The following is a 14,501-nucleotide window of genomic DNA, read 5'->3' as shown; positions in this document are numbered from 1 at the left end:
AGAGCCTTACGGTTGTGGGCGGAGCAGTTGCCATACCAGGCGGTGATACAGCCTGACAGGATGCTCTCGATTGTGCATCTGTAAAAGTTTGTGAGTCTTTTGGTGACAAGCCACATTTCTTCAGCCTCCTGAGGTTGAAGAGGCGCTGCTGCGCCTTCTTCGCCACGCTGTCTGTGTGGGTGGACCATTTCAGTTTGTCCGTGATTTTTACGGCGAGGAACTTAAAATGTTCCACCTTCTCCACTCCTGTCCCGTTGATGTGGATAGGGGGTGCTCCCTCTGCTGTTTCCTGAAGTCCAAGATCATCTCATTTGTTTTGTTGACGTTGAGTGTGAGGTTATTTTCCTGACACCACACTCCGAGGGCCCTGTAGGCTGTCTCGTCGTTGTTGGTAATCACTGTAGTGTCGTCTGCAAACTTGATGATTTAGTTGGAGGCGGGCATGGCCATGCAGTCATGGGTGAACACGGAGTACAAGAGAGGGCTGAGAACGCACCCTTGTGGGGCCCCAATGTTGAGTTTCAGCGGGGTGGAGATGTTGTTTCCTACCCTCACCACCTGCGGGCGGCCCGTCAAAGTCCAGGACCCAGTTGCACAGGGCGGGGTCGAGACCCAGGGTCTCGAGCTTAATGACAAGTTTGGAGGGTACTATGGTGTTAAATGCTGAGCTGTAATCGATGAACAGCATTCTTACATAGGTATTCCTCTTGTCCAGATGGGTTAGGGCAGTGTGATTGTGATTGCGTTGTCTGTGGACCTATTGGGGCGATAAGCAAATTGGAGTGGGTATAGGGTGTCAGGTAGGGTGGAGGTGATATGATCCTTGACTAGTCTCTCAAAGCACTTCATTATGACGGAAGTGAGTGCTACGATAGTCGTTTAGCTCCGTTACCTTAGCTTTCTTGGGAACAGGAACAATGGTGGCCCTCTTGAAGCATGTGGGAACAGCAGACTGGGATAGGGATTGATTGAATATGTCCGTAAACACACCAGCCAGGTGGTCTGCGCATGCTCTGAGGACGCGGCTAGGGATGCCATCAGGGCCGGCAGCCTTGCGAGGGTTAACACTTTCAAATATTTTACTCACGTTGGCTGCGGTGAAGGAGAGCCTGCATGTTTGGGTAGCGGGCCGTGTCGGTCAAAGCGAATAAAGAAGTTGTTTAATTTGTCTGGGAGCAAGACGTCGGTGTCCGCGACGGGGCTGGTTTTCTTTTTGTAATCTGTGATTGACTGTTTACCTTGCCACATACGTCTCGTGTCTGAGCCGTTGAATTGCGACTCACATTTGTCTCTATACTGACACTTAGCTTGTTTGATTGCCTTGCGGAGGGAATAGCTACACTGTTTGTATTCGGTCATGTTTCCGGTTGCATTGCCATGATTAAAAGCAGTGGTTCACGCTTTGAGTTTTGCGCGAATGCTGCCATCAATCCACGGTTTCTGGTTGGGGAAGGTTTTAATAGTCTTCTACGGCTGAAATCCCGTTAACGGGATCGATTTGACAACAGCCAGTGAAAGTGCAGGGTGCCAAATTCAAACAACAATAATCTCATAATTAAAATTCCTCAAAGATACATACAGTGCCTTGCGAAAGTATTCGGCCCCCTTGAACTTTGCGACCTTTTGTCACATTTCAGGCTTCAAACATAAAGATATAAAACTGTATTTTTTTGTGAAGATTCAACAACAAGTGGGACACAATCATGAAGTGGAACGACATTTATTGGATATTTCTAACTTTTTTAACAAATCAAAAACTGAAAAATTGGGCGTGCAAAATGATTCAGCCCCCTTAAGTTAATACTTTGTAGCGCCACCTTTTGCTGCGATTACAGCTGTAAGTCGCTTGGGGTATGTCTCTATCAGTTTTGCACATCGAGAGACTGAAATTTTTTCCCATTCCTCCTTGCAAAACAGCTCGAGCTCAGTGAGGTTGGATGGAGAGCATTTGTGAACAGCAGTTTTCAGTTCTTTCCACAGATTCTCGATTGGATTCAGGTCTGGACTTTGACTTGGCCATTCTAACACCTGGATATGTTTATTTTTGAACCATTCCATTGTAGATTTTGCTTTATGTTTTGGATCATTGTCTTGTTGGAAGACAAATCTCCGTCCCAGTCTCAGGTCTTTTGCAGACTCCATCAGGTTTTCTTCCAGAATGGTCCTGTATTTGGCTCCATCCATCTTCCCATCAATTTTAACCATCTTCCCTGTCCCTGCTGAAGAAAAGCAGGCCCAAACCATGATGCTGCCACCACCATGTTTGACAGTGGGGATGGTGTGTTGCTTTTACGCCAAGCATAACGTTTTGCATTGTTGCCAAAAAGTTCAATTTTGGTTTCATCTGACCAGAACACCTTCTTCCACATGTTTGGTGTGTCTCCCAGGTGGCTTGTGGCAAACTTTAAACAACACTTTTTATGGATATCTTTAAGAAATGGCTTTCTTCTTGCCACTCTTCCATAAAGGCCAGATTTGTGCAATATACGACTGATTGTTGTCCTATGGACAGAGTCTCCCACCTCAGCTGTAGATCTCTGCAGTTCATCCAGAGTGATCATGGGCCTCTTGGCTGCATCTCTGATCAGTCTTCTCCTTGTATGAGCTGAAAGTTTAGAGGGACGGCCAGGTCTTGGTAGATTTGCAGTGGTCTGATACTCCTTCCATTTCAATATTATCGCTTGCACAGTGCTCCTTGGGATGTTTAAAGCTTGGGAAATCTTTTTGTATCCAAATCCGGCTTTAAACTTCTTCACAACAGTATCTCGGACCTGCCTGGTGTGTTCCTTGTTCTTCATGATGCTCTCTGCGCTTTTAACGGACCTCTGAGACTATCACAGTGCAGGTGCATTTATACGGAGACTTGATTACACACAGGTGGATTGTATTTATCATCATTAGTCATTTAGGTCAACATTGGATCATTCAGAGATCCTCAATGAACTTCTGGAGAGAATTTGCTGCACTGAAAGTAAAGGGGCTGAATAATTTTGCACGTCCAATTTTTCAGTTTTTGATTTGTTAAAAAAGTTTGGAATATCCAGTAAATGTCGTTCCACTTCATGATTGTGTCCCACTTGTTGTTGATTCTTCACAAAAAAATACAGTTTTATATCTTTATGTTTGAAGCCTGAAATGTGGCAAAAGGTCGCAAAGTTCAAGGGGGCCGAATACTTTCGCAAGGCACTGTATATTATACACCATTTTAAAGAAACGTGTTGTTAATCCCACCACAGTGTCCGATTTCAAAAAGGCTTTACGGTGAAAGTGTACCATGCGATTATGTTAGGTCAGCGCCTAGTCACAAAAAAACACAGCCATTTTCCAGACAAAGAGAGGAGTCACAAAAAGCAGAAATAGAGATAAAATTAATCACTAACCTTTGATGATCTTCATCAGATGGCACTCATATGACTTTATGTTACACAATACATGTATGTTTTGTTCGAGAAAGTTCATAGTTATATCCAAAAATCTCAGTTTACATTGGCGCGTTATGTTCAGTAATGTTGTGCCTCCAAAACATCCGACGAATTTGCAGAGAGCCACATCAATTTACAGGAATCTGTGTTATGCACAGAATTAAAGATATACTTCTCCTTAATCAAATCAAATGTATTAATATAGCCCTTCGTACATCAGCTGATATCTCAAAGTGCTGTACAGAAACCCAGCCTAAAACAGCAAGCAATGCAGGTGTAGAAGCACGGTGGCTAGGAAAAACTCCCTAGAAAGGCCAAAACCTAGGAAGAAACCTAGAGAGGAACCAGGCTATGTGGGGTGGCCAGTCCTCTTCTGGCTGTGCCGGGTGGAGATTATAACAGAACATGGCCAAGATTTCAAATGTTCATAAATGACCAGCATGGTCGAATAATAATAAGGCAGAACAGTTGAAACTGGAGCAGCAGCACGGTCAGGTGGACTGGGGACAACCCAGACAGGATGACCACATCAGTGCATTAATGCAACCGCTGTGTCAGATTTCAAAAAAGCTTTACGGCAAAAGCACACCATGCGATAATCTGAGTCCAGCGCTCAGCCACCATACAGATTAGAGGTCGACTGATTAATCGGAATGGCCGATTTAATTAGGGCCGATTTCAAGTTTTCATAACAATCGGAATTCTGTATTTTTTGACACCGATTTTGCCGATTCTTTATATAAAAAAATGTACACCTTTTATTTAATCTTTATTTAACTAGGCAAGTCAGTTAAGAACACATTCTTATTTTCAATGACGGCCTAGGAACGGTGGGTTAACTGCCTCGTTCAGGGGCAGAACGACAGATATTCACCTTGTCAGCTCGGGGGATCCAATCTTGCAAACTTACAGTTAACTAGTCCAACGCTTTAACGACCTGCCTCTCTCTCGTTGCACTCCACAAGGAGACTGACTGCCTGTTACGCGAATGCAGTAAGCCAAGATAAGTTGCTAGCTAGCATTAAACTTATCTTATAAAAACAATCAATCATAATCACTAGTTAACTACACATGGTTGATGAGATTACTAGATATTATCTAGCGTGTCCTGCGTTGCATATAATTTGACTGAGCATGCAAGTATCTAAGTATCTGACTGAGCGGTGGTAGGCAGAAGCAGGCGCGTAAACATTCATTCAAACAGCACTTTCTTTGCGTATTGCCAGCAGCGCTTCGTTGTGCGTCAAGCATTGCGCTGTTTATGACTTCAAGCCTATCAACTCCCGAGATGAGGCTGGTGTAACCGAAGTGAAATGGCTAGCTAGTTAGCGCGCGCTAAAAGTGTTTCAAACGTCACTCTCTCTGAGCCTGTGGTCGTTTCCCTTGCTCTGCATGGGTAACGCTGCTTTGAGGGTTGTCGTTGTGTTCCTGGTTCGAGCCCAGGGAGGAGCGAGGAGAGGGACGGAAGCTATACTGTTACACTTGCAATATTAAAGTGCCTTTAAGAACATCCAATAGTCAAAGGTTAATGAAATACAAATGGTATAGAGGGAAATAGTCCTATTCCAATAATAACTACAACTTAAAACTTCTTACCTGGGAATATTGAAGACTCATGTTAAAAGGAACCGCCAGCTTTCATATGTTCTCATGTTCTGAGCAAGGAAGTTAAACGTTAGCTTTCTTACATAGCACATATTGCACTTTTACTTTCTTCTCCAACACTTTGTTTTTGCATTATTTAAACCAAATTGAACGTGTTTCATTATTTGAGGCTAAATATAATTTATTGATGTATTATATTAAGTTAAAAAAAATTGTTCAGTATTGTTGTAATTGTCATTATTACAAAAATAAAAATAAAAATCGGCCGATTAATCGGTATCGCCTTTTTAGGTCCTCCAATAATCAGTATCGTTATCGGCGTTGAAAAATCACAATCGGTCGACCTCTAACACAGATACCCACCATGTTGTGGAGTCAACAAGTCAGAAATAGCATTATAAATATTCACTTACCTTTGAGGATCTTCATCAGAATGCACTCCCAGGAATCCCAGTTCCACAATAAATGTTTGTTTTGTTTGATAAAGTCCATCATTTATGTCCAAATACCTCCTTTTTGTTCGCGCGTTTAATCCAAATGCACAAGGCGCAAGCATTTAGTCCAGACGAAAAGTTAAAAAGTTAAAACATGTCGAATGATGTATAGAATTTATCTTTAGGATGTTTTTATCATAAATCTTCAATAATGTTTCAACCGGACAATTCCTTTGTCTTTAGAAATGAAAAGGAACAGAGCTCGTGCTCACGGCCGCGGGAGTCACTAAACTCAAGGCTTTCAGCCAGACCCGTGATTCAAACAGCTCTTATTCGCTCCCCCTTCACAGTAGAAGCCTGAAACAAGGTTCTAAAGACTGTTGAAATCTAGTGGAAGCCTTAGGAAGTGCAATATGACCAAATTTACACTGTATATTGGATAGGCAACTTTTTTAAAAACTACAAACCTCAGATTTCCCACGTCCTGGTTGGATTTTTCTCAGGTTATCGCCTGCCATATGAGCTTTGTTATACTCACAGACATCAAATGTTTTCTATCCAAATCTACTAATAATATGCATATCTTAGCTTCTGGGCCTGAGTAGCAGGCAGTTTACTTTGGGCACACTTTTCATCCTGACGTGAAAATAGCGCCCCCAAGCCATTAGAAGTTAATAAACTCGCTCACCGAATCAGCGTATACATCAATGTTGTTGTCTGAGGCTATCCGGAACATATCCCAGTCCACGTGATCGAAGCAATCTTGAAGCGTGGAATCAGATTGGTCGGACCAGTGTTGAAGAGACCTGAGCACGGGTGTTTCCTGTTTTAGTTTGTCTATAGCCTGGGAGCAACGAAATGGAGTCATGGTCAGATTTGCCGAAAGGTGGGCGAGGGAGGGCTTTGTATGCGTCACAGAAGTTAGTAGCAATGATCCAGAATGCTGCCAGCCCCGGCCGCGCATTCGATATGCTGATAAAATTTAGGGAGCCTTGTTTTCAGATTAGCTTTGTTAAAATCCCCAGCTACTTTAAATGCAGCTTCAGGATATGTGGTTTCCAGTTTATATAGAGTCCAATGGAGTTCTTTCAGGGCCGTCGAGGTGTCTGCTTAGGGGGGATAGACACGGCTGTGATTATAATCGAAGAAACGGTCGGCACTTGGTTGGTAAGGAATTCTAGTTCAGGTGAACAAAAGGACTTGAGTTCCTGTATGTTGTTATGATCACACCACGACTCGTTAATCATAAGGCATACACCCCCGCCCTTCTTCTTACCAGAGAGATGTTTGTTTCTGTCGGCACGGTGCCTGATGAAACCAGATGGCTCTACCGACTCCCGTGTTAGCCATGTTTCCGTGAAACATTGAATGTTATGATCTCTGATGTCTCTGGAAGGCAACCCTTGCTCGAATTTCATCTACCTTGTTGTCAAGAGACTGGACATTGGCGAGTAGCATACTCAGGAGCGGTGAGCGATGTGCCCGTCTACGGAGTCGGACCAGAAGACCGCTCCGTCTGCCCTTTCTGCGGCGCTGTTGTTTTGGGTGACCTACTGGGATCCGATCCATTGTCCTGGGTGGTGGTCAAAATAGAGGATCCGCTTCGGGAAAGTTGTATTCCTGGTCGTAATGTTGGTAAGTTGACGTTGCTCTTATATCCAATAGTTCTTCCCAGCTGTATGTAATAAGACTTAAGATTTCCTGGGGTAACAGTGTAAGAAATAATACATAAAAAAATACTGCAGTTTCCTAAGAACGCGAAGCGAGGTGACCATCTCTGTCGGCGCCATCATGGAATCCACTCAGTTGCCTGAAATGTATCAATACATAAAAGCCTGCACGCTATTGCACCAGTGCCCACACAGTGTCCAGTGTCTCATTGTATTGAGGTGGTGTGACCTGTCCAGTGTCTCATTGTATTGAAGTGGCATGGCCTGTCCAGTGTCTCATTGTGTTGGGGTGGTGTGGCCTGTCCAGGGTCTCATTGTATTGAAGTGGCGTGGCCTGTCCAATGTCTCGTTGTTTTTATTTTTTATTTATTTCACCTTTATTTAACCAGGTAGGCAAGTTGAGAACAAGTTCTCATTTACAATTACGACCTGGTCAAGATAAAGCAAAGCAGTTCGACGCATACCACGACAGAGTTACACATGGAGTAAAACAAACATAGTAAATAATACAGTAGAAACAAGTCTATATACGATGTGAGCAAATGAGGTGAGATAAGGGAGGTAAAGGCAAAAAAAAGGCCATGGTGGCAAAGTAAATACAATATAGCAAGTAAAACACTGGAATGGTAGATTTGCAGTGGAAGAATATGCAAAGTAGAAATAAAAATAATGGCGTGCAAAGGAGCAAAATAAATAAATAAATAAATAAAATAAATACAGTAGGGAAAGAGGTAGTTGTTTGGGCTAAATTATAGGTGGGCTATGTACAGGTGCAGTAATCTGTGAGCTGCTCTGACAGCTGGTGCTTAAAGCTAGTGAGGGAGATAAGTGTTTCCAGTTTCAGAGATTTTTGTAGTTCCTTCCAGTCATTGGCAGCAGGGAACTGGAAGGAGAGGCGGCCAAAGGAAGAATTGGTTTGGGGGTGACCAGAGAGATATACCTGTTGGAGCGCGTGCTACAGGTGGGTGATGCTATGGTGACCAGCGAGCTGAGATAAGGGGGGACTTTACCTAGCAGGGTCTTGTAGATGACATGGAGCCAGTGGGTTTGGCGACGAGTATGAAGCGAGGGCCAGCCAACGAGAGCGTACAGGTCGCAATGGTGGGTAGTATATGGGGCTTTGGTGACAAAACGGATGGCACTGTGATAGACTGCATCCAATTTGTTGAGTAGGGTATTGGAGGCTATTTTGTAAATGATATCGCCGAAGTTGAGGATTGATAGGATGGTCAGTTTTACAAGGGTATGTTTGGCAGCATGAGTGAAGGATGCTTTGTTGTGAAATAGGAAGCCAATTCTAGATTTAACTTTGGATTGGAGATGTTTGATGTGGGTCTGGGGGGGGGGGGGGGGTCTGTCCAGTGTCTCATTGTGTTGGGGGTGGTGTGGCCTGTCCAGTGTCTCATTGTGTTGGGGGTGGTGTGGCCTGTCCAGTGTCTCATTGTGTTGGGGGGTGGTGTGGCCTGTCCAGTGTATCATTGTGTTGGTGGGTGGTGTGGCCTGTCCAGTGTCTCATTGTGTTGGGGGTGGTGTGGCCTGTCCAGTGTCTCATTGTGTTGGGGGTGGTGTGGCCTGTCCAGTGTCTCATTGTGTTGGGGGTGGTGTGGCCTGTCCAGTGTCTCATTGTGTTGGGGGTGGTGTGGCCTGTCCAGTGTCTCATTCTGTTGGGGGTGGTGTGGTCTGTCCAGTGTCTCATTGTGTTGGGGGTGGTGTGGTCTGTCCAGTGTCTCATTGTGTTGGGGGTGGTGTGGCCTGTCCAGTGTCTCATTGTGTTGGGGGTGGTGTGGCCTGTCCAGTGTCTCATTGTGTTGGGGGTGGTGTGGCCTGTCCAGTGTCTCATTGTGTTGGGGGTGGTGTGGCCTGTCCAGTGTCTCATTTTGTTGGGGGTGGTGTGGCCTGTCCAGTGTCTCATTGTGTTGGGGGTGGTGTGGCCTGTCCAGTGTCTCATTGTGTTGGGGGTGGTGTGGCCTGTCCAGTGTCTCATTGTATTGGGCTGGTGTGTCCTGTTTGTCCTTCAGGAAAAAGGAAACAGTCCACTGCATGTAGCAGCTAAGGCATGTCAGGTGTCACAAGCAGAGCTGCTGGCTGTGTATGGGGCGGATTCTGGTGCCCTAGACACAGGGGGTAAGACCCCTGTTGACTACGCAAGGTAAAGCAATCTCCATAGTCTTTTGTACTGCACTTGAGCGATCCATTACCGCTGATGGTGTGACAACTCTTTCCCAGAAACGGTTTATGAGGCTGCCTAGTACTTACATTTATTAGAAGAATGATGTAAATTATTACAGATCCTGAATAAACTGAAACTTTACCACCTTTGGGTTTTACTGTAAAGAGGTCTAAAAATACAGTGCTATGGTTGGCATTTACAGTAAACATACATTGACCTCACCGTCACTTATATTGATGTGGAAAAGACTCATGACCTTTTATTCATGTTCCAATCAGACAAGCAGGCCACCAGGAGCTGGCAGACAGACTGGTAGAGATCCAGTATGAACTCACAGACCGCCTGGCATTTTACCTCTGTGGGAGAAGGCCAGGTAAGAGTGGAGAAGACTCATTGACAGGGACATGGTGAATAATTGAACCCTGATATGGGCTGCAGGTAGCGTAGCGGTTAAGAGTGTTGGGCCAGTAACCAAATGGGCGCTGGTTTGAATTCCTGAGTTAACTAGGTGAAAACAATCTGATCTTTTCCCCTTGAGCAAGGCACTTAACCGTAATTCCTCCAGTAAGTCACTCTGGATAAGAGTAATCAGGGTTTCTCGGTCCTGGGGCACACCCTGGGTGCATGTTTTGATTTTTGCCCTAGCACTACACAGCTGATTCAAATAATCAAAGCCTGTTGGGGGGGGGGGGGGGGGGGGGCTCTGTGCTAAATTCTTAATGTAAATATCCGTTGTTTTAATCTGACTGTTTGTCTACTAGATCATAGGAATGGACAACACTTCATAATCCCACAAATGGCTGACAGGTAAGAACTGAGCCCAACATGATGGCATGCTTATGGAGAATGGGAAAGGAATGCTGTTGAAACATGTTGGTGTTTCAGTGGCATTAGACAAAAACCTCTTCTCAATGTCCTGATAAGCCAGCTGTGTGTATCCATCCTATGGTTTAGTAACTGAAGTTAAAACATAATGCATTTATCAAACCATCCTTGTTTATCTCTTTCCTGCCATATCTTGATGGAAAAGAAATGTGTAAGTATGTCAACTGTTGTCTATAGTTATGTCTTGAATGAACTACATACAGTGCCTTGCGAAAGTATTCGGCCCCCTTGAACTTTGCGACCTTTTGCCACATTTCAGGCTTCAAACATAAAGATATAAAACTGTATTTTTTTGTGAAGAATCAACAACAAGTGGGACACAATCATGAAGTGGAACGACATTTATTGGATATTTCAAACTTTTTTAACAAATCAAAAACTGAAAAATGGGCGTGCAAAATGATTCAGCCCCCTTAAGTTAATACTTTGTAGCGCCACCTTTTGCTGTGATTACAGCTGTAAGTCGCTTGGGGTATGTCTCTATCAGTTTTGCACATCGTGAGACTGACATTTTTTCCCATTCCTCCTTGCAAAACAGCTCGAGCTCAGTGAGGTTGGATGGAGAGCATTTGTGAACAGCAGTTTTCAGTTCTTTCCACAGATTCTCGATTGGATTCAGGTCTGGACTTTGACTTGGCCATTCTAACACCTGGATATGTTTATTTTTGAACCATTCCATTGTAGATTTTGCTTTATGTTTTGGATCATTGTCTTGTTGGAAGACAAATCTCCGTCCCAGTCTCAGGTCTTTTGATGACTCCATCAGGTTTTCTTCCAGAATGGTCCTGTATTTGGCTCCATCCATCTTCCCATCAATTTTAACCATCTTCCCTGTCCCTGCTGAAGAAAAGCAGGCCCAAACCATGATGCTGCCACCACCATGTTTGACAGTGGGGATGGTGTGTTCAGCTGTGTTGCTTTTACGCCAAACATAACATTTTGCATTGTTGCCCAAAAAGTTCAATTTTGGTTTCATCTGACCAGAGCACCTTCTTCCACATGTTTGGTGTGTCTCCCAGGTGGCTTGTGGCAAACTTTAAACAACACTTTTTATGGATATCTTTAAGAAATGGCTTTCTTCTTGCCACTCTTCCATAAAGGCCAGATTTGTGCAATATACGACTGATTGTTGTCCTATGGACAGAGTCTCCCACCTCAGCTGTAGATCTCTGCAGTTCATCCAGAGTGATCATGGGCCTCTTGGCTGCATCTCTGATCAGTCTTCTCCTTGTATGAGCTGAAAGTTTAGAGGGACGGCCAGGTCTTGGTAGATTTGCAGTGGTCTGATACTCCTTCCATTTCAATATTATCGCTTGCGCAGTGCTCCTTGGGATGTTTAAAGCTTGGGAAATCTTTTTGTATCCAAATCCGGCTTTAAACTTCTTCACAACAGTATCTCGGACCTGCCTGGAGTGTTCCTTGTTCTTCATGATGCTCTCTGCGCTTTTAACGGACCTCTGAGACTATCACAGTGCAGGTGCATTTATACGGAGACTTGATTACACACAGGTGGATTGTATTTATCATCATTAGTCATTTAGGTCAACATTGGATCATTCAGAGATCCTCACTGAACTTCTGGAGAGAGTTTGCTGCACTGAAAGTAAAGGGGCTGAATAATTTTGCACGCCCAATTTTTCAGTTTTTGATTTGTTAAAAAAGTTTGAAATATCCAATAAATGTTGTTCCACTTCATGATTGTGTCCCACTTGTTGTTGATTCTTCACAACAAAATACAGTTTTATATCTTTATGTTTGAAGCCTGAAATGTGGCAAAAGGTCGCAAAGTTCAAGGGGGCCGAATACTTTCGCAAGGCACTGTATATAAACTGATATCCAACTGGCCTCACAACCGCAGAATGCGTGTAACCATGCCAGCCCAGGACCACCTTCACCTGCGGGATTGTCTGAGGGGGGAAGGGTGCATCTCTTTCTGTAATAAAAGCCCTTTGGTGGGGAAAAACACATTCTGATTGGCTGGGCCTGACTCCCTAGTGTGTGTGTGTGTGTCAAAAGTACCAGTCAAAAGTTTGGACACCTACTCATTCCAGGGTTTTTCTTTTTATTATTTTCTACATTTGTAGAATAATAGTGAAAACATAACTATGAAATAACACGTGTAGTAACCAAAAGGTGTTAAACATCCAAAAATATTTGAGATTCTTCAAAGTAGTCACCCTTTGCCTAAACAGTTTTGCACACTCTTGGCATTATCTCAACCAGCTTCATGAGGTACTACCTGGAATGCATTTCAATGAACATATGTACCTTGTTAATTTGCGGAATGTCTTTCCTCAATGTATTTGAGCCAATCAGTTGTGTTGTGACAAGGTAGGGGTGGTATACAGCAGATAGCCCTATTTGGTAAAATAAATAAATTATGGCAAGAACAGCTCATATAAGCAGAGATACTACAGTCCATCATTACTTTAAGACATGAAGGTCAAGTCACTCCGGAATATTTCAAGAACTTTGAAAGTACCTTCAAGTGCAGTCACAAAAACCATCGAGCGCTATGATGAAACTGGTTCTCACGAGGACCTCCAAAGGAAAGGAAGACCCAGAGTTACCTCTGCAGCAGAGGATAAGTTCATTAGAGTTACCAGCCTCAGAAATGGGCAATTAACTGCACCTCAGATTGCAGCCCAAATAAAACCACAGAGTTCAAGTAACAGACTCATCTCAACATCAACTGTTCAGAGGAGACTGCATGAATCAGGCCTTCATGGTCAAATTGCTGCAAAGAAACCACTACTAAATGACACCAATAAGAAGAAGAGACTTGCTTGGGCCAAGAAACAGGAGCAATGGACATTAGACCGGGGGAAATCTGTCATTTGGTCTGATGAGTCCAAATTTTAGATTTTTGGTTCCAACCGCTATGTCTTTGTGAGATGCAGAGTAGGGGAACGAATGATATCCGCATGTGTGGTTCCCACCGTGAAGCATGGAGGAGGTGGTGTGGGGGTGCATTGCTGATGACCCTGTCTGTGATTTATTTAGAATTCAAGGCACACTTAACCAGCATGGCTACCACAGCATTCTGCATTGATACGCCATCCCATCAGGTTTGTATTTAGTGGGACTATCATTTGTTTTTCAAGAGGGCAATGACACAACACACCTCCAGGCCGTGTAAGGGCTATTTAACCAAGAATGAGAGTGATGGAAAAGTGCTCAGCATATGTGGTAACTCCTTCAAGCGTTCCAGGTGACTACCTCATGAAGCTGGTTGAGAGAATGCCAAGAGTGTGCAAAGCTGTCATCAAGGCAAAGTGTGGCTACTTTGAAGAATGTAAAATATTAAATATATTTATTTTAGTCAAAAGAAAGAATGTTGAATGAGGTTAGTCCAAACCTTTGACTGGGGTTGTATGTAATTGTGATTTCTTATTTTTTATATATAAATTAGCCATTTCTAAAAACCTGTTTTTGCTTTGTCATTATGGGATATTGTGTGTAGATTGATGAGGGGAAAACACTATTTAATTTTAGAATAAAGCTGTAACCTAACAAAATGTAGTTAGTCACTGTATACATTTTATTTTTATGTCTACAGCAGTCTGGATTTGTCAGAATTTGCTAAAGCTGCAAAAAAAAAACTCCAGTCTGTGAGTGACCGTATATATTTTTTCCAAACATGGTTTTATTATGGTCCTTTTCGACATACCAGTGATGTGATTTTACTGTGGCTTGTGATTTCAGCTCACTAACCATCAGTTTGAAGAGCTTGCCATGGACGTTTATGATGAAGTGGACAGAAGAGAAACTGATGCAGGTTGAACTGACATTTGACATGTTTGTAGTGTTTGATAAACGTATCATTAGGTGTTTTAGTAGATTATTAGTGTGATTTTAACAAAACAAATAATTTTTATTTCTGTTCTGTCTTTGCTGTATCAGTGTGGCTCGTGACTCAGAACCACAGCACTCTGGTAACAGATACAACTTTGGTGCCTTTCCTCCCTGTCAACCCTGAATACTCATCCACCAGGAACCAGGCAAGTAATCTAAAAATGTCTTTCAACATTATATCAAATTTGGTTGGTCTCTTTCCCAAGCCTTTAGGTAAATGTTATGCATTTGATTGAAGAGCCTACACTTTCAGCACTGCTGCTTCATAATATTGTCTTGTTGTCATTTGTTTTGCAGGGCAGACAGAAGCTAGCAAGGTTCAATGCACATGAATTTGCAACACTCGTCATTGATATTTTAACTGATGCCAAACGTCGGCAACGGGGGAACTCCTGTGAAAGTCCCAGAGGTATAGTACAGTAATCTGAAGCTACATTTATTCAAATGGGCTATTTCTGAT

General features: G+C 43.3%; 1 protein-coding gene across 4 annotated transcripts in view; it reads left to right on the top strand.

Moving 5' to 3' along the window:
* Positions 1–14,501, top strand: part of LOC139422876 (ARF GTPase-activating protein GIT2-like) — a 34,564-nt gene that overhangs the window by 2,320 nt on the left and 17,743 nt on the right. For all 4 annotated transcript variants that reach the window (XM_071174314.1, XM_071174315.1, XM_071174311.1 and 1 more), the window contains exons 6-12: positions 9,150–9,280; positions 9,580–9,674; positions 10,063–10,108; positions 13,746–13,797; positions 13,892–13,964; positions 14,090–14,187; positions 14,339–14,450. In XM_071174314.1, the coding sequence (XP_071030415.1) occupies positions 9,150–9,280; positions 9,580–9,674; positions 10,063–10,108; positions 13,746–13,797; positions 13,892–13,964; positions 14,090–14,187; positions 14,339–14,450 (607 nt within the window). The remainder of the gene's footprint in view (positions 1–9,149; positions 9,281–9,579; positions 9,675–10,062; positions 10,109–13,745; positions 13,798–13,891; positions 13,965–14,089; positions 14,188–14,338; positions 14,451–14,501) is intronic.

Source organism: Oncorhynchus clarkii, chromosome 12, assembly GCF_045791955.1.
Source record: "Oncorhynchus clarkii lewisi isolate Uvic-CL-2024 chromosome 12, UVic_Ocla_1.0, whole genome shotgun sequence".
Taxonomy (NCBI): domain Eukaryota; kingdom Metazoa; phylum Chordata; class Actinopteri; order Salmoniformes; family Salmonidae; genus Oncorhynchus; species Oncorhynchus clarkii.
Note: the sequence above shows the minus strand (reverse complement) of the source record. Positions and strands in the feature narration are given on the sequence as shown.